The 21,233-nt window shown below is 38.4% G+C and overlaps 1 protein-coding gene across 8 annotated transcripts in view; it reads right to left on the bottom strand.

The window, feature by feature from the left end:
• Positions 1 to 21,233, bottom strand: part of fancc (FA complementation group C) — a 41,337-nt gene that overhangs the window by 5,624 nt on the left and 14,480 nt on the right. For 7 of the 8 annotated variants that reach the window (XM_088630037.1, XM_088630042.1, XM_088630044.1 and 4 more), the window contains 9 exons: positions 19,676 to 19,777; positions 19,195 to 19,259; positions 16,659 to 16,823; positions 14,664 to 14,820; positions 10,514 to 10,569; positions 6,846 to 6,945; positions 6,024 to 6,099; positions 4,626 to 4,710; positions 302 to 476 (listed from right to left, as the gene is read on the bottom strand). In XM_088630037.1, coding sequence (XP_088486163.1) covers positions 302 to 476; positions 4,626 to 4,710; positions 6,024 to 6,099; positions 6,846 to 6,945; positions 10,514 to 10,569; positions 14,664 to 14,820; positions 16,659 to 16,823; positions 19,195 to 19,259; positions 19,676 to 19,777 — 981 coding nt within the window. The remainder of the gene's footprint in view (positions 1 to 301; positions 477 to 4,625; positions 4,711 to 6,023; positions 6,100 to 6,845; positions 6,946 to 10,513; positions 10,570 to 14,663; positions 14,821 to 16,658; positions 16,824 to 19,194; positions 19,260 to 19,675; positions 19,778 to 21,233) is intronic. The other variant, XM_088630045.1, reaches the window with a different exon arrangement.

Here is a 21,233-nt window from a genome sequence, read left to right as displayed (position 1 = left end):
TGAACATCACGTCTTCTCACAAATTACACAAAGACAAATAGAGTAGGAATTCGCCGTTTTCAATGAAAGTCATTGTGCGAATTACAGCACTAACAACTGTAATAAGACTTCTCAACGTTAAAATGTCTTCTAACGCACTGTGTTATAATGGTAGGACACTGTGTTCTACACTGTGCTTCAAAACATGTGCGGAGTCACAAGAAAATATCTCCAAGGGTGGCCTCTTTTTTCATTTTCCTAAACAGGTTATGATTCATATTCTGTCCCTTCCAACCAAAAACTATCCACCAAACAAACTCACCAGTGATTCAGACCTCTGCTGGCTTTCATTGTTTGGATGATGGTAGAAAGCCAAAAGCCACAGCAGTGCCCCTGAGGTTTCGGAGTCTGACGCAGTTAGATGCTGTGCAGCGACATCCACCCAGTCTCCACACTGGACTAGTAAGAACCAATTCTCAAAGAGACGCTGGCAGGACCTGGAACAGAATCAAGTTCATTGCCCATTTATCTTTCATTCTAATCGCATTTAGAATTCCTACCCAACCTTAAAATAAAATCACTGCATCCTTTTTACTACTTCGTGCCAAGTATTGAAACAAAGCGTCGAGCCGTCATTTTATCCTTGTTTGTCTTGAAAGTACTTTGCCTTCAGGCACAGCTGGGCTTGTTTGGGATTGATTCTGATCAAGGCGACTCCCAAGTTTCTTAATTTCATCATTAAATCCCTATAATGCACTCCTGCATCTCTGGCAGCTGTTTGCCGTTCTGTCGTCTGTTCCATTCCCTAAAGTAGTTTCCCACCATTTTGACTTGAAAAAAAAAAACACCATAATGCACCCGAATCCCAGAATAACTCTTAAGTGAGGCAGTTAGTTTAATGGGCCAAGTTAAAGGTAGCCAGCTGGGCAGCAACATTTTTTTTCTATTTATAACTAGGCATGCTTGCTCCTCTAGCACCCATTAAAAACAGTTAAAAATGTCAAGGTTATAGTTTAAGATTTGCCACATAATGAATCATTCATTAGGGTATATTAATGTACCTTACACATGTTGCAATATTACACACACAGCACTTTTCATTTATAAACATTTGAGAACGGCATGGTGGCGCAGTGGTGAGCACTGCACCTCAATAACTAAACACTAACAGCTAGCAACATTAGAAACTTGTGTGTCAGCTGGACTCCACTATAGTCTAGAAATTAATATTTGTAGTACTAGGTGGTCTAAATCATTTATTAGTTCCTGCGTGAAAGGTAATTACATAATACATTAGTCATTAGGCACAGTAAGCCACAAAGTTATCAGAATAAACCTCTTCATATCCACTAGACTAGAGCAATAAATATACCGATGAGAGTTCCATTGTATACCACTCAAAAACTGTAGATATCATGCAGTATCAATATGCAAATCACAGCCAAAATTAGTTAATTAGTAAATTAGTCTAAAAAGTCTGTACAAATATGTATAATGGTAGGACATATTAAAATTCAGATGACAAGATATATGTTATGAAACACAGCAGCTTAGCAATTTTACAATGGCTTTATATTTATATCTCAATCCTGAAGCCTTTCTAAAAATAAAGGCTCATCCAAAAATGCCAAAGATGTCACAGAAAAAGAAAAATAGGCTATAGACCGACTGCTCGAACAATGGCACGTTGTTCATTCAAAAACTCTGGAACCACATGGCATTTTCTGCTATTACCCAGGTGTCACACAAAACACAGAATCTGAAAACTAGTCACCATGCTGGAAATATTAATCAGGTCGGTCAACATTTTGTCAGTTAATAACTGACAAAATTAATGGACTGAAGTTAATAAGCAAACGAAACAAGATTCTTTACCTAGGTAGGTTTTTATTTAGAAAATGTGACGCATGATTACAGCTGATTAGTATATTAATGGCACACAACGTTGAAAATATGCCTTTTCTTGTCCACTCTTCTGTTCCAGAGAACATTCAATGAAATGGAAGCATCAGCAATAACAGGTAAGGAGCTATGGAACCTTTGCTCAGGTTATATTAAGCAACATCAGTAGGGCAATGACTGAAGAGTAAGAATACTCACTGGTAATGTCCTTCCTAGTTTTGAGCAACATATGGGCAAAGCAAGATCTCTCTAGCATTAATGTGGTTTCACAAACTATGGTCAACCATCACAGCTGTGTAGTGTTTTTCAGGCATAGATAAGACCTGACAACAGCAATAGTCTATAATCTTCCCTAAAATGGAATTTTTATTACACTAAAAATAGAACCTTGTTCGTTGCGGTCCTAAACCACAGTCTCAAGTGGACTGTCAACCAAGGGAAAATAAATTAAGATTTCCATAATGACTTCTGAAGGCAAGTCTATTTCCACAACTAATGCCAAATCATGTTCTTGGATTCAGAAAGGCCTTTAATGTATTGAAAGCAATGTAGTCTTGTGGTTAGAGATGGACACTAGGGATCGAGACACAGTCAACAGAACTGTGGGAGTCAGAAGTGATCAGACCAGCTCACATGGAAAAGATAATGCCTCTCAGCTCTGATATACTGTAATAGATCGACAGCCCGATATTTGCGTCAACCCCAAGACCAAAACAAACAGACTGGTACATTTTTGCCTGAAGGCCTGTGGCATGCTAATAAGCCTGAAAACTTAAATGAGCTTAAATGAGTTTCTCCCCTGTGGAATGATATTCTGTGTTCAGAATATCAAATGCTATTCCCATTATGTACTTTAAGGACAAATTATATTAACAAAAATATACAGTATGCCTAAAAATCTCACTGGCTTATACGCCACTATTTAGTCAACCGGGCAGCAAATGAAATATGAGATCTTCAGAATCACATTTTGTGAAGAGAGGTTTCAGATCCAGGACTTACTGAGCTTCAGGACAGCCAGGGTGTCTTTCAAAACTTTCCTCTCTAGTGTAAAATTGTTTCCACTTTTACTGAAGCCAAACAAACTCCAGCTAATTTTCCAAAACCACACTGAAGTAAAAGAAGATCTCCACATGCTACTACGTACATTTTGTTTCCATTCTTTCTAGATTTGCATCATTAACACTTCACAGATACAGTACACTTTCTCCTGCAGTACTAAACAAGTTCCAAACTACAGAGAGTGTGCTATGAACATAAAATAGTTCATTCTCTGCAAGCCTATTTAAGTTGCTCAAAATATCACATAATTGATTTTTGTACTGATAAGCAACAATGCTGGTAAGATTTTATGTTTTACAAGGTCAAATACAGTTAAAGTGGCCTTTTAAGCATGGTTTAGGTTTGACTGCAAAGTAGATGTCTTTTAAGTAATACAGAACAGGAGTTCTCATGACAAGCAGAAAAAAACAAAACTAATTAAACACTAGCATTGCTCATTCCATCAAATTAATGCAGTTTTCAATGATAAAATCAGCAGGATCTCCAAAAGACATTTTATCGTCACAACACCACAGTATTTCAGAGGGCAACAAAGAATTAAGCAAAAAAAGTTAAGCAGCTGTAAAGGTAGGGTGTCCAGGGGAATTTATTTTTGATAAAATAGCGCATTCACACTGAGATTGTCTTCAAAAGAAAACTGCTGCTGGTGTCTTGCCTTTCGATCCCCTTTTATTAATGCAGGAGTGAGCCTTGGATTACATACTGTTGGAAGAAAAGCTCTCTCTATACAACAGTGTTCGCAGTAATATGGGATTGTGCAATAAACTAACACAAATATGCATTTCAAGAAGCAATTAACGAACAGCGTTATTAGATAATAATTCCTTACACTTATATAGCGCTTTGAGTGAAGTGTCCAGAAGATTGACACTTATTGTCAAACTTATGTCTCAAGAACAGCAACATTTTCAAACAAACCTGAAATCTTTCACCGCGTTCAACTTCAAATTGTGTATTTTCTTTTTGTGTTGCGATATAACATTGGGCACCCACTCCCATTGGTAATATATTACATCAACCAGGATGATGGCTACAGAGAGAAATACTTTTCATATTAAACCTTTGTGGGGTTCTTAATAGACCTTAGCGTTAAGACGTTTGAAGCCTAATACAGTATACACCAGAAATGTCAGTGTGGCAGTGTTTTGGCTGTGCGCACACTAGCGGAGATCAACAGCCTCGTCAACTTGAGGATCTTTTAAGAATGCAGTCCCCGGAGGTTCCGAACGTTATGTCATGTTCTTTGAAAAAGAGTCACGGGATAGGAGACTCTTGCGAGACTGCTTAAAAACGTCAATGACTAAAATGCAGCATTCATGAAAGCAGATATTAGACTTTGTGCCATGTGGACCATTTAATCGGTTCTGTGACACACACACATCATTGTGATTCTATTTTCCGCATACCCTCTCCTTGTTCCAGGCTGTTTTAAATGATTAGTTTGGGTCCACACAAGACTATATTGTTGGGCAGGCATTTTGCCAGAAACAACTGCTGACTGGAAACAGCTGACTATATATTTGTACACTACTGGGGAAATTCGTCTGTCACTGGCTTATTTTGAGTTGGGCCAGTTGGGCCAGATATGCATGTGTGTTGGGCGGCATAATCCTAACACTTGCTTATGTCCATTAATTTGGTCATTTAAAAATAACATGCGAAACAGCGCTGCAGCTGCTTACCCTGTGAGCTCTTCTACTTCCACAACGTTTCTTAACGTGCAGCTTATCCACTTCAAGTGTTCCTCCCACACATGAGAAGGCACTTCTGTGGAAAAACACATCACTGGAAATAAATACTCTCTGGAGTGACAACAAGATCAAATGCTATTGGTTTCTACAAAACCAGTGAAACAGCAAAAGATGTCCTGAATGAAAAATAATCAGACTAAAGAGGCAGAATCCACTAGGATTCAAAAACAAAACGGAACAGTGCCCTTTAGTGCATTCAGTGCTCCCGGCCTAGGTTTTTTCCAAACCATGCATGCCCTTTGGCTATGTCTCTTAAATAATTACTGCTGCTTAATCAGATAAAGCAAAACACTCCCTAAACAGAATTACAAGCTCTAAAAAATCAATTCAATCCTTATTTTGCATCTACAACTTTTTGTTAACACATCCTGTACAATTTTTATAAACTCTACATAAATGTGTGACTTGCAGATTTCATTATTTGTGCAGACAGCACTGTGCAGTAAGCCCAGCTGCCACACGATTGTGAATTTAAAACCCCAGATCAACACCACTGGGACTATTCATACAACTGACAAAAAACATTATCCCACTTAATACGTACAGATTATTGAAAAAGAAGCAGTCATTCAAAATGTCTCAAAGTATATATATATATGTGTGTCTTTCTATTGAAGTCACAATTAATTGGCTGTACACATAATCTCCACATTGCTATATGAAGATACAGTTTATTTCTATGTTTTAGTTAAATCTGAAATGTTGTGGCCAAGTGTAGACTTTTGAGTGATAAGACTCCCAACAGACATCACACTGCCTGCCACCTGAGCTTGAAGACTGCATTCTGAAGATATTCCCAGTTAAGACTACATACACATACTAAATAAGATAGTCCATTCAAAATTCACAGTGGCGACGTCCTTAACAAAATGAACAACGTACGAGATTGGAACCACCAGCATTGTGTGCTCTAGTGTCTCTCCTACGCATTTAGAAATAGCTGGCAAAATGATTTTACAATTGGGCATGGATACATTTTCTTCCTATTCAGTTGTATTATCTCAATGCAACTGGATATGTTTTAGCTGTGAAAATGAAACATTTAAGGATACACTGTCTACAGGTGGCACACACAACAGGAGGGAAATTAATCCAATGAAGCAAAGTGCCACAATCTGCAACTGCAGAATTATATTCCAAGCAATATTAAAAGACAAAACGGAACCACATTTTCTGAACTGCGTCCTTTAGGACATGAAACACATAGCAGCCTTCTCTTCTTCTATTTCACAAGCAGATGAGGGAGAATATTTTGCATTTTAAAATCCGAAACTTCACACGGGGCACTCGTAGTGCTCTACAGAAGTAAGGAATGTGTGACATCAGGACCTGAGGGAAGCTTCAGGAGGGCCATCACCAGAGACTGAGGATGGTGAGGAAAGAACACCTTCAAGGGCAGCCTCTCCTGAAAGGAAACATACAACGCAGGCTCACAAGTGGACAGGATAGCTAACCCCCGATTTCATGTGTGTCACATTTATCTGTGGCTTATTATTTTCAAAGGGGCTCTGGGAGACTATTCTAGACGTTTTGATGTCAGCAATATTTCAACACAAATTACATTTAAAAATACAGGGGTTTTACCCCTCAATTAAAGTTTTAAATAACTACATTTCTAATCTAACAACTCTTTCTTGGGTGCATTACCATCACACCCATGATAATACATCAAAGAGCAAAGACTTTTCCTTGTGCTTGTATCAACAAAGTTTCAACAAATAAGTATTTCACTGTTACACTATTGGCCTTAAATCAATACATATTAACTTCAAAAAATGAAACTGTATATTTATTACAATTAGCACAGGTTGGATGGATTAACAATTAGCTGGATAGCTGGTTAAGCCGATCGGCTTTTAGTTTGCTTTCAATACCCAATGTGGGCAAACAATGCTGAGCTATTCAATTAGTTCAGCATTGGTTTTCCTCCTCTGTCAGATACAGCCCGCACAGTTATCTTAGGAGCCTGTCAATATCTGTATCACCTGCCTGCATTTCATTTGCGTTTCTTCTGTGTTTGACTACCTCAGACTTAACGATGTCAAGAAAACTCAGGGAAGGTAACAGCTGAATAAACCCATTTGAAAAAAGCAGTAAACATGGTTTTAAAGAGAAGAAGACCCCCATCTCCAACTTCTCTGTCTCTACTACCTGCATGTCCTCAAGCAGCAGTGACTGGACAAAGCAGCGCGTGAACAGCCTTATAATACTTTGTACTGGTGTGTTTTCACTGGACTCCAGAAGCATTTGCCTGTACAATAAGAAATGGAAATGAGAAAAAAAGCAATGCATAAATGCTAATTATGTACCAGCCCCATTTTAATGCAAGTCTTTTCAGAATGTATTGAGGCGTTTAGACATTTTGAAAAATCAAATTTGAAAACAGGCCACCCATGCTGAATTTCAGTTTCCCTCAATATTCTGCATTAGTGATTAGTATTTGGATAGTAAAAAAGCAAGCAAATCAAATGTACACTGTGAAGATTATTAACAGTTGAAATGGATGAGACAATACCATTTAGAATCAGGTATATGTAACATTTAAACTTCATGGAAAGTATAACTCTTCTTTAAAAAAAGATTGATATACACATTAAATGCTATAGTTTTAATATTCTTTTAACCTTTACACTATTTTATACTTTACACTATTTCATACACATAATGAAATCTGTCCCTGTAGTACACATGAACTTTAATGCTTGGAAGACCAATAATGAAATACTGTTTCTGTTTACAGTATCTTCAATATTTGACCAAACACCATGAAATAATGTTCATATCAAATGCAATATAATACTTGATTGTGTGCGTAAATGTCAGAGAAGACCCCAGTTTGGCTTCTGGAGTTGATTGAAATTGCAGATTTTTCTAGTTCTGCTACTTCCTGCGATCAGAGAGGTGATTTACTTTTCTCCCCCAGCACAACGTCTCCTGGGGGTCAGAACCGTTTCTCCTGTTGCGTTCATCGAGGATCTTGGGATATTGCACGATCGGCGGCGGTATAACGGTTTACAAGTGAATGAGTAAGGAGCGCAGTGCCGCCCTGCTGGTTTTGGTCCTGGCCATTTGTAATCCCCAGACAGCAGCAAACTTGGACCAAAATGCCACTGAAAGACCAGGTTCTTCTACACAACATTTAGGCCTCAAGAGAGTGATGTTACCTTTTGTAACATGATTTTCACACAAGCTCTGTCACACACTTTATCAAAACAATGTGCTGTTTTTACTTTCCACGTGTGTTTTTTTCTGTTGGTCTCTGTAACAGTTTCCCGTAAGTGCCATGAATTCTTCACCAAATGTGAATTACGCAGCAATTTCTGTAACTTCTAGTAGCCACGGCTTGGGAAAATTCTAACGAAGATGGAATGTGAGAAAACATTAAGAAAACTCCCAAAACGAATACACATTTTTAACACCTGCATTTTGAGACTGCATAAACCAACGCAAAGGCTTTTTTTCCTCTTAAATCTGCTAATCAGACAAAGAACTGAAAGCATTTAGGGCCACAGTTACAGTGGAAATAAGAGCTGCGCAAGGCTTTCTAAATCACAAAACGTCCTATATTAAAACAAAATCTTGTTTCACCACAACTCCAAACAAACTCCAAACCTCAAAAGCCCATTTTTGCTTAATGAATGGTTTCAATTCTTTTTTTTTATGACAAGCTAAAACTAATCAGAAATTAAAAACCACCCAAGGAAAAGAAGAGATGGCGTTTATTTAAAAAACGTCCCACAAAGATGTTTCATTTTATTGGAGACTGCCTCCCAAAGATCAAACACAGATGATCTAAGAACACAGCAGCCTTAAAAGGCACCTTTGTAATTACAGAGAATGCAACCGCAGAAGGATGATGGCAGTTCTCTTGTTAATCTTCCAGGATGAAGTTTTAATCTTGTTGCCCACAAGCAGATAGTAAACAGATGGTCGTTTGAAAGTGGGCAGATACTCAGACGCGTCTGAATTCAGTCAAGACAGGTAAAAGATTTTCATTTAGTATACTGACAATACATGTGTCCTGTATCCAATCCCACTTCAAGAAAAAGGACAGTGAATGCACAGACTTATTAGAGCAAGTCAGTTATAGATAGGTGTATACAATATCCATTCGGTTTTGATTTAGTATTGCCTTTAAAGGAATAAAACATATTTTGATTCTGAAGTATAGTGATAAAGTTTACCGACGTTTATAAAATGCACGATCCCTGTGATTTCAGACAATAGAGGACAATGTCCTCACTCATGCATCTCATTTAATTGCTCAAGTCTAACTAGTCATGCCACTCCCAGCACGTAGCAGTCTTGAAGCAGATTAAAAAGGTACAGTAAACTCCTTTATGTTAAAGTACTCCTTTAACATAATTGCTCCATTTTCTTGGAGTTTGCTTACAGGTCTTTAGCCCGCTATTAGTCTCACAAACATGTTTCATTTTTTTGTACATTTCCATAACTTTAAGTCTTCCATCTGACACTTCCTAATAACACTTTTCCTGTCCCAGATCCTTTGAGCCTGGTTGGTAGCACCTGCTTATAATACATCCTTATGGCAATGAGTTACCAGGTAAGACAGTACGAAGTGCCACACTGTGGTGAGACAAAGATACTTCATCTTTGTGTTGCAATACAAATTAGACTCTGGTACAATAGTCAATTGTACTGATACTGATTCCAATTCTGCACTTAACAATTAGGATCTGTACTAGTACAATGCCTGCTTTGGGTTTGTGAAATGTTCATCAAAAACTATACAAATAGCATTTGTATTTTATTTGCAATCCAACTGCATTACACGAACGAAATGTAAAATATGCACGGACAAATGCATCGCAAAAGTAAGGAAATGTCCGCAACAGATTATCCAGACAGAAAAAAATCACTAGCTAATCATATCAGTGCTATGATCGTTTAAATTGTCCAGGTCTATTTTATGATGTTATTTATCACTTCTAGGCTAGCATTTCATTTCTGCCTCTTCCATTTGCAGAATCAAGTGGCTAGTTACATTAACCCAATTCTGATACATTTGAATTGTACTGTACTGGGCCTATATTCGGTGATAGTGGCTTCCAGATAAACGTAGAAAGTAATCGTAGATAAACATATTTGTGAGGGCTTTCATTCATACATTCAGGTAGTACCTCCTTTACCATACCAAACCATACACTGGTCAGAAACATGGGACTCTTCATGCCAGTCAAAAACATTGGGAATAAGTGTTTATCGCTTGCAGAACAAACTGTTACTCTAACACTTCTGGTGTTATTGGGTTGAAAGTGTGGCTGCAAATTATTTCTTGGTCACACACTCCTCTGAACATTTAAACTATTCACAGCTCTGCTTTTGACAAGTCACACCACCACCTTAGACTGACATCATCCAATTACTAACATTCTCCTTTTTCATTTTTAGTAATACATGTATAACTGGCACTTCTGTCTTGTAAACGTTTTACTTCCAATTATCTGTATTATTAGCCACAACCCGAAATGAGGCCATTCATACTTTAGGATTTTCAACACTAAATTCACTTTTTTTTTCTTGATGGTTGAAATTTGCTTCAAATATCACCATGGTAAAAAAAATAGCAGTTTACATTAAACTAAACTATCCAAATCCAACTTTCTGTAGCTAAAAAAATCTTAAAGTATACATAGGTGTGAATGCTAATTGTACCAGTACAATTGTCAAACCATACAGAACATAATAAAATAGACCTGGACAATGTAAGTGATTACAGCTAATCGTACCAGTGACTAGAAGACATCCAAGCACACCTGAAAGCCCCCAGATATACTGTATTCACTCACAGAACCTACCTGAAAATGTCTTTCACGGTCAGAAATATAGGGGCATGGTAGGCTGAGGCTTTGGGCTAAAAGAAAAAGAAAAAGAAAACTCAAAAAAGGAACAAATGATCTGACTGCCTTACATACAAAAAAATATGTTCCTTCTATTTTTAGACCTTCCATTTCTTGACCATAAGATTCAGAATTGCTAATAGACAAACTTCTTAACTAAAGTGAATAAGACATCTGTAACTGGAAGATTCTACCATATTGCCATCTTAAGAAATCACCAATAACGATGAGCCAAGATTTAATACATCTGAAATGACTTCAAGACAGACTCTCCTAAATGTAGTCTGATAAATGGCTATGACAGCAGGACATTTCACTATTTCACATAATGCATGAAGAGCAAACTCAAAGATAACTAGACTGAGGTGCACTGTCAAGACAAAACAATGCTACATGAAAAGGTGCATTTTTAGAAAAAAATAAAAAGGAGATGAATCTGCAGTGGGTCCACATATTGTGTAATCTGACATTAGCCAATCAATCCATGTTTCACAAAACAACGATGGGTGTCATTTTGTTACTGCTGCTGTGCAGAATTCACAAACACCATAACTCAATTCTGTGTCGTCTAACTGGAGCTCTCGATTAACTGAAAAAAAAAAACTTATTGCAGCATATAATCTGGACGACGGTCATGTTTTAACTTTTATCAGCATTATAAGTTCATATATTAAAATAGGATATGTAATGGTGTCTTGCCTTCACCTTCTGCACTCTCGTTAAAACACCAGTGCATTTAATCCCCTGGCCATTTTATCTAGAGCTCAGAATATGCTTTGTGCTTTAATAACATGGTGTGCTGAATCTGGGCCACATTTTGAAAATATTTAAGTCATTTTAGCCTGTTTTGAAAAGTACAAAGATCATTTGGATTCTGCTGCAATCCCTGTTACCTATTTTATTGTATTTTGTTTCCCCCTAGTGGCGGTTTCAAAATCAACACCAGTACAGTACCCACAATCAAATGTTTCACATAAAATACCAAAATATAAAAAAACATCTTGCGGACTTACTAAAGATCACCATGATATATTTACGATTAGAGTTTGTATGCAGATAGCAGAAACAAACTATAAATTCAAAATCAAGCTACTTAGGAAATTATTGACAAAAAGCAGCCATGTCACCCTGCAACTCACAACTGGCAACCCACTGAAGCTAAGCAGGTGTGAGCCTGGTCAGTACCTGGATGGGAGACCTCCTGGGAAAAACTAAGGTTGCTGCTGGAAGAGGTGTTAGTGGGGCCAGCAGGGGGCGCTCACCCTGTGGTCCATGTGGGTCCTAATGCCCCAGTATAGTGATGGGGACACTATACTGTAAACAGGTGCCGTCCTTCGGATGAGACGTAAAACCGAGGTCCTGACTCTCTGTGGTCATTAAAAATCCCAGGGCGTTTCTCGAAAAGAGTAGGGGTGTAACCCCGGCATCCTGGCCAAATTTCCCATTGGCCTTAACCAATCATGGCCTCCTAATAATCCCCATCTATGAATTGGCTTCATTACTCTCTGCTCTCCTCCCCACTAATAGCTGATGTGTGGTGAGCGTTCTGGCGCACTATGGCTGCCGTCGCATCATCCAGGTGGATGCTGCACATTGGTGGTGGTGGAGGGGAGACCCCATTACCTGTAAAGCGCTTTGAGTGGAGTGTCCAGAAAAGCGCTATATAAGTGTAAGCAATTATTAATTATTATTATTATAAAAAAAGTAGAATTTATATGTTAAAATTGTGTTATGCAATATAGAATACCATATACTGTAGATTTTTTTCACCATGGACGAATGGCCTCCTCTCTTTTGTAACAATTCTTATGCTCTGATGGGATAGCTTTATGTTTTTAGTATGATAAGGAATTACAACTTGATGATTGCCAAATAAACATTTCTATGAAGGACTGCTGCTTTAACATACAGTACCTGTTTTTAAACACCTACTTTAGCATTGCAGTACCACATTGTGTGAATACATTAATGTTGCTGATATTTTCAACCCCAGTGACATTAATTTATGGCTTACAAAAAAAGCATTTTTTCGGCCGCAGAAAAAAAGGTTAACAAAAAAAGTGAAACATTGGAAAAAGATTTTCCTATTTGCCCATAATGCACCTCGCTGCCAAGAGCTTTTCTTAAAGAAGCATAACTATGCACTCTCTGGTTTCCAGTATGTCCAGTCCAAAGACATACTGTACTGCTAGGTTAACTGGCTTCTGGGAAAATTAGCCCTGGTGTGAGTGTGTGTGCCCTGTGATGGACTGGGGTCCCGTTCAGAGTGAATCCTGCTTTGCACCCATTGCTTGCCTGGACAAGCTGGAGACCCTGAATTGGAAGAAGTGGTTAGAAAATGGATGGATAACTCTGCATGCTGTTCAAGTTCAATGTTACTGGTTTTCATCCGTATGCCATTGCTTAGCGTCGATAGAAACATAGCTTTAGATAAATCCTGAGCCATCTCAGAAAACCGAACAAGGCAATACAACAAAAGAGAGACATTTTTAAATTCACAAAGCTGTTTGTCACTTCATAAGTCTTCTACAAGGTTCATACTTCAGAAAACATTCATTCAGCCTCATAATTATGGATAATTATACCATCTAGTGATTATTTTCTTTCATCACAAGACTTCAGCCTTGTATGCTGGTGAATTCCCAGAGAATCTTCTGCTTTAAAGCTTTAGGATTCACTATTCTCTCTCATGATCTTTAAATCCATTTCTTTCAAGTGTACAGAAATTGAAATACTTCCAAAACAGAAGACACAAAAGCTGCTCACATAAAAAATATTTTTGTACTTTAAATCCAAAAGAAACAAACTGTATGTGTAATTTTTACACTTCTGTGAGAATTAAGCAGCTTTGACACTTACAGTACACTGAAATATCACCTATATTGTAGATAACCGATTGTGCCACAAGGAGTTATGCAGTTTTTATACTGTTACAGCCTCTGAAACACAGTGCATACTGTAAATAGAGTAACTTGTGTGTTGTATGTATAGTTTGTGTTTTGTCATTGTTAATTAATACCAAGTGTGCCTGGATTTTTAATCTATTTACCAAAGCTGTGCCAGAGAACAATGAATTCATATGCCACTAATTATACCAACTGCTCAGGTATATTGTTGTGAAATCACTTACAAGTAGGCGGTTATGAATATTTATATTACTTATTGACTTAACCGCTCAGTCAATTCCAGATTCTTACCATTTTTATACCGCCCCATTTGTAACAATACCAACACTGCTGCCTTGGCAACACAATGCTTAGTGCTCTATCTAAATTTCCTCTCCTAGGGAGATGCATGGATCTACACTAGGACTAGCGTGGGACCTGCCAGACAACCCAGGGGCCTTGACAGCTACTCTTTCAGCCCGCGTCTCTGATCAGGCTGGGATATGGACAAGTTCATAGTGGAAAGAAGTCTTTCTGTTTCAAATGCACTCCCACATAGTTTCCACTCATGTCCCCTGGATCAAGTGTCACTCCTGATTCTGAAGAAGTCCAAAGGTTTGACTTTGTTACTGTCTTTGAGTATTTTAAGGATACTTGAATCAGGTCAAGGAATGCTACAGACTTTTTTTAAAGTCTAAAAAGGAAAACGGTTTTAGCCCATTCTTGTGGGATATTCCTTTAATCCTATCAGTAATTCAAGTTTCTCCTGTGTCAACAGACACCAGAGGAATGGATGTTGTATCTTGGTGACCAGAACTGTACACAGCTTTGTAAACAAGGTCTCACTAGTGCATTAATTTTTTTTAATATAGCATCCGTTGATTTGACACTTGAACATATACATTCTGAATTCTGTTTTCAAATTTGAAATAGAACATTTTACTCCTTCTCTCTGTACCCTGTTTCCTGCCCAAGAAACAATACTTGAATATATAAGTACACGCATTACCTTCAATGGCTACTGACTGCAATTTGAGAATTAAACTTTTACGAGGAACTTTTTCCAAATCCTTCTGAAAATCTAGATGTACAATTTCACATGTTCTTTTTGTATATGTTGCTGCTGCTACTTGTTCAAAGAACTCTTGAACATTTTTTTTGTGACACAAAGGAAAACGGAGGAAATGGATGATGTAGTACAATAGCTTTGGTTAATCACCCACCAATAAAGAATCCATCATCAGGTGCTCCATGTCTTGTGGCAACAGAGACTCATTTGAAACCAACGAGTCAATCAGATGTAACGTGGCCTTTTCAAGACTGGGAAGGCAGCGCAGCCAGAGGCTCATGACTTCCGGCTCATCAAGAACTAACTTCTTCCTTTAGTAAGACAAAAAAAATAGGCAGAAAGAACTTCTTAGACTGTCGGTTTTGTAGCCATTTTTGTTGTACCTTTCCCCCACTGAAACCACTGCCTTCAGGACGGCAGTCCAAGGATCCCCCATGGCCGAAACATGCAGGGGTCGTTTCAACATCGGCTTCAGCTAAATGGCACTGGCAGATGAAAACGGTAAAAGAACAGTCTGCTTGGAATGGACTGAAATCATTTCCAATCATTTGACAAGAAATGAAACCTATACAGCTAACCGAACTATATCATAAAAAGTCACAGGAAGTCTGAATAATTTTTTGGGAAGGCACTACTTAAGGACTGTAAAGAGTGACTTGGAATAGCACCACTGCGCTGCAGACTGCAGACTGCACAGCAGTTCCATCACTGTGTGCTGAGAGGAGGAAAAGAATGCCGTGGCTGACCTCAGATTCCATAGGGAATCTAATATGGGGATGTGGTTTTAAACATGTGGGGGAGACCAAAGGAAGGTTAAACACCAGAGGGAAAGCACACCATACTAGGAGCTCAGCGGTTGGATCACATCAAAAAATATCAGGTTGTGAAATAAGCGCAGAACACTGCACAGACTTTATAAGAGAAACCTCGTTTGTGTGGCAAGATAGAAGTTAGTCATTCACATTTTTAATACTTATGGCACCGTCATTACACTGAATTTTGGAAAACATTTCTAAAGGGACGGAGTGAGAGAAGAACATTCTTGGCAAACGTCAGTGCATGCCTGAACACATAACTGCCTCCACCTTTCTGAAATACCACAGACACTGATGAACATGTTGTTGGCATGTGATGACAACCTAGTTTGTCCTCCATCACTGCAATGATGCACGAATGGGAAGGGCAGTTTAGAGTATGTACTATATACTCTAATCAACATACAATCAACAATCAAAAGTATACTGTATAATCAACATGCTGACTTCTCCGAGTGCAAGTATCTTACCTCTGATTACAACAATGCTTTGGAAATATCCAAAATAAATTGTGAACGTATACTGTAGATGGTTCTTCCTTAATGTGATTTCTGGATTACTAAGATTTTTGCACTCCTGGGTAACTGTCTTTACCAATTTCACTGATGAGAAAGTGGTTTCATATGTGTGATGGCACCTAAAGAGGCCTTCCTTTTAGTAGCAAAGCTATACAGGATTCCCTCACCAACTGAGGGCGTTAAATTCCTGAAAGCCCTTCAGGCTAGACATACTGTACTTGAGAATATGGGAAACGGGTAGGTTCCCATGGTCTGTGCTACACTCATCAACAGCTGACTTAAACTGCAGATTTCTCCCTTAAACTTGACAAAAACATTACAAGTGAATTATAAGTCAACATATGAAAGCAATAAAAATCTAAAAGATCATGAAACTGAGCGTAATTTGCATTGAAGACTGAGTATTGAATATATTAGAGAAATCCCATGCGCACGCCCATGTGAAAAATACGCAACTAAATGCCCAGCTTGGTGGAGAGACGCTAATGAACGAGGGTGGCCAGCAAGCAACACTGAGCTCATGAGCTGGCGGAGAAGCCCCGCGCCTTTAAAGTTTCCACGGGCAGGACCGCGTATGACCAAAGGCTTCCTGTGGTTGGGAAGGCTGGTACTCAATATGGAAACTGCATGACTGAGATGTGCTGCTAACGCGCGTACACACACACATTTGGTAAGGGAAACGTGTACAACTGAGGAAGGTGTGTGTTGCCTAAAAAATATTTGAACCACCGGGTAAAATGTTAGGAACGGTTGCACTGAAAAGCTTTGTCAGGGTTTGCGTGCGCTGTGCATGCAGGGCTGTCATCTTGAACCTACTCCAGCACAGCTTTTCCGACAGCTTCCAGGAACTCCGCGCTAAGAGCTCCATTATGGCCAAATTCGGGGCACAAGAGCAGGGTGCCAATCAAAGGCGCAGCTTCCGGGTGGGTCACCAAAGGCAGACACAAAACGGATAGGCTGTGCAGTCTGTCAGACAGAGGCCTGAAAAACAGAAATGGTCAAATAGAGCACAGGGAACAGAAGTGCACGTCTAGCATTTATGTTAAATTTTTTGTTTTTTACCAAGAGAAAAGTTAAGGGCTAATCGATGGCTTTAAATGCTAATGTGACTTTCATGAAAGTTTCTAAAAAAAAATCCCTAAAGCCTCAATATATTTTTAAATTGGTGTCTTCGACAGGCAATATTGAATAATGCATTTGAAAAAAGGCACAAATCACAGACGTTTTTTCAATTTATGAAAACTGTTTGGACAATGAAGAAAGAACAATAGTAAACTGGTGAATCATCACCACATGCTGCATATGCACACAAAGCATTCAGCGGCACCAAAACCACAAGTTAAACCGCTCATTGGACTTATCAACGGAAAGTTTCGTTAATGACCTCAATTACAGTACCAGTACCAGTATTTTGAGTCTTAGAAAATTTCCATTTGCATCAAACGGGATGAATCAGTTGCTAACGACAGAATATAGAGCAAAAAAAAATCCTCTAGCAAAACTCACTGAGCTGTAGCATAAGTTTTTTGTGATGTCCTCTACCAAACTAGTTGAATTCATAAAATTCCATCTATGGAAGGTCACATTCCGTCTATTATTAACATGAGGTGGTGGGACTGATAAGTCCTGGATCAGAAATTGCCCAGTTTACATTCCTGTACTGCAAGTTGGTAACAGACATTCCTTGAGGCATAGGTATTGTATTTACGCTCATATATAGTGCCTTGCAAAAGTATTCACCCCCCTTGGACTTTTTCACATTTTATTGCGTTACAGCGTGGAACCATGATGTATTTAACTGAGAATTTATTTTCTATTTTTTATTAATTTTGTAAAATGTCTGGATTTTTTTCCCCCACTTTGACATTACCTTGTGTTGATGAGTGGCGCAAATTCTCAGTGGCTGTAACACAATAAAATGTGAAAAAGTCCAAGGGGGGTGAATACCTTTGCAAGGCACTGTACTTATGTGCTGGGAGGTTATAAAGGGAGTACCCTTTAAACAGAGAAAGCATTCACATGAAACTCTCTGAACAACAGGCTCATAATCAGCCATGACTCGACATAGTGAAGTAAGGATACTGCAGGTAGTTTCTCAAAGGTTGAATGCAACACACAGTACAAAATCCAACTGTAACGCTTTCCATGACACATTACTGAACAAACCACAGAAAAAAAAGGGGGGCATTTGTCTTTCTCTTAATATGCAAACTCTGATCAAGCAAGTGTAGGAACATTTTGAAAAGTTTTGAGATACATCCGAGTAATCTGTTTTCAGCAGATGCACTACTGTCAAGGTAAGGCCAGCTGGCAGAGAGGAGTGATTAACAAGCCGCTGACGCGTGGAAGCCTGAGACAGACCCAAGACTGAAGACAAAGGGGGTGGAGGCACTCTAGCCATGCCTGCCAGGGCAATCAGCAAAAAATAGAAAAAAAAAGGATAAGGAAATAAGAATGAGAGAGCTTTGAAGAACTTATATCAACCAAAACCATCTAAAGCAATGGAAACTAAATTAATAAAAACAACAATGCAGCGAGCCAAGCAGAACATTAAAAATGTTGCATGATACACACAGGAAAACAGTTATCATGGCACACTCTAAATTTAAAAGAGCATGAACCCAGATATTAAAAGCAACAGCGTATTTTTTCAATGAGGTATTTTGATACACTGCTGCTACAATTCTCTTCTGCAGCACTTCTTTGTGTGACTGACATGGTCGCAACAAAGAAGATGGTTTCCTGCTCTCTAGAGTCAGCAAATCATAAACGTAACTATAGTACAGTACATCATGTTTGAATTGGGTTTGGAGTAATTAACTTAATGCAAGGAAATGATCTAATTTTGTTTGCTTAGCAGATGCCCTTATTTAGGGTGATGTATGTATGTTTGTTGGGAAAAAGTAAAACACATTACATTTAAACTGCCTAACGTTATCATCTCTTACATAAATGGAAACAAGTAATAATAACAGAAGGAATACATACAGGTACCTGCGAAAGACAACTGAACTTGATAAAGGGCACGAAAAAAATATTGCAGGTTATAAAGTCAGATTTTATTATTAAACACTTTGATCTTATGATTAAGTAAAGTACAACCACATATAACAAGATTCTAACGAATGAACCAACCACAAAAGTGTAAGGGGACAGTCTACCTGTTTTCACATGCCATTAAGTCGTGTTTGAAGCAAACGTAGGGAATAAATTAAAGATATCTTGTATACGTAAACAAATTACCCTTTTGAAGGCTGGTTTTATGCCTCACTGACACAATATGTGCATATTTAACAAAGCATATCCAAGCTAAAGCTACACCTTGTTGTATCAGCAGGTCTGTAATACCTACCTCCCAGGCATGTGAATTCCATTATGGCAGATTCCTGCAAGTTCAGTCACTAATGACGAAACCATCTGTAAAAAAAGCCAATGACACGTTAAACACACACTCGGGGGATAAGATGGCATTATTTTTAACCTGCTTTCCCACTAGGATATTTCCATTTTCTTTGGGAAGTATTTTTTCAGATTGGTTTATCGTTAGTAAAGTTCACTTGGGCAGAACTCTTACACTTTAAGGCAATTATGAGGTGGGAATCATTGCATTTACCTGCATTTTGATTTGAAATAATGAGGAAAAGCACAATTAAATCAAAACTAGATTTCTTCTGGATTTAATCCACACCAAAGTGCAGATTCCCAAATGTTTTGAACTAGTGAGTTTTATTTTTTTGGGCATGGTGTAAGGAAAGTATTACTTTACACTGATTAATCGGTTTTGACATTATATTTGTGAATAATCAATCAGTGACTATATAAATAATTCTTACATCTTTGACCAGGTTTGAATGCAGTTCCTCAGGAATACAAGTCTGGAGAGAAGTGCTTGCTGCACTTTTGTCTTCTTCAGAAATGAGGTGACATAATAAGTTCTGGAAATAAAACAGTTTAAGCAGTACAATGAGCATGATTCAAATATAATGCTAAAGACAACAACAGTAGACTCACGTTTTAAGCAGTAGTTAAGTTCCTGACATATAATCAGAACACCCTCCTTAGACCCTCCTTAAACAAGTAATCAACCATAAATCTATCAGTATGTGTATATATATAGTTTAAAGTATTATGAAAACAGTAAGATAACAAATACAGTACTGTACAATATACAAAATAGATCAAATACAATTCAATAATAATATACAGGGAACACAGAAGGTACATAGATCTCACAAATCACCTTCACTCCATTTCTAATTGAATGAATTGAAGATTCATTCTTTTCATACATATGTGCCAATCTGGTCACTGTCATCCCACCCCTTAACCTGTTCAAAGTCTCAATTTTTAACTCCAAATGAGGCAATCAGGCACTTTTCTTGACATGAATTTCCCCTTCATACTTGCCATCCATTTGCTAGCCATATTGAGGGTGTTGCCGCACGATAAAGAGGACACTGGTGAGCTATAGGTTCTGTAACCAGTTCCCAAAGCGTAGTTCAGGTGTCTACCGAGCCAGATTTAAAAGTTTTTTTCACCGACCTCCTACACACAAATTTGCGTAAAAATATTTCAGGTCAAGTGTGAGTCCACTCTATAAACTTTTTTGAAATTCTATAAAGAATATGACTTAAAGGGCGACATGGTAGCGCATTGGTTATCATTGCTGCTTGGCAGCGCAGGGGCCCTGCATGCAAATCTGGACCTGGGGTGCTATCTGCGCATTGTGAATGTTCCCTCCATGATCTTGTGGGTTTTTGTCCGGGTGCTTCAGTTTCTTCCCACAGTCCAAAAACACACTGGTGGGTTTCTGGGAAAATCAGGCCTGGTGTGAGTGCATGCGAGCATGTCTGTGTGTGTCTTTCTGCCCTGCGTTCATAATGAACCCTGCCTGGGGCCCCTTGCTTGTCATGTCAGGCTGTGACCCTAAATTCGATTAAGAGGTAAGAAAATGCAGAAAACAATTGAATGGATAAATATAAATTAATTATTTCGAAGGTTGTACTAAAATCACAATGCAAGGCTAATTTTAAATCAAGGTAAATCAAGGTAATCAAGGTAAAGTCAAACAATCAAAATACTTGTAGAAACCTCTACTTCTTCTAATCATAATGTGGTAATAATGTGAACCTAACTTTGTCATATAGAGTGCTTATTTTGAATTATATTCTTCCCTGCAAATCCTGTTCTGCCCTCTAGTGGCTGCAGCTTAACATAGCCACTCTCCCTGTCTAATGCAACCATCTGCTGATCAGCGTGGGTAACTTGAGGCTTTCCACCACGTGCAACACATTTGACAATCAGCGCTTCTCAATTATAAACAGGAGCTCGTACTACCTCCACCATAGCCGACGTCAGTCTACATTCTACCACACATCATAGTTTTAAACC

The sequence above is a fragment of the Lepisosteus platostomus genome, chromosome 4, assembly GCF_059453375.1.
Source record: "Lepisosteus platostomus isolate fLepPlt1 chromosome 4, fLepPlt1.hap1, whole genome shotgun sequence".
In the NCBI taxonomy this organism is placed as follows: domain Eukaryota; kingdom Metazoa; phylum Chordata; class Actinopteri; order Semionotiformes; family Lepisosteidae; genus Lepisosteus; species Lepisosteus platostomus.
Note: the sequence above shows the minus strand (reverse complement) of the source record. Positions and strands in the feature narration are given on the sequence as shown.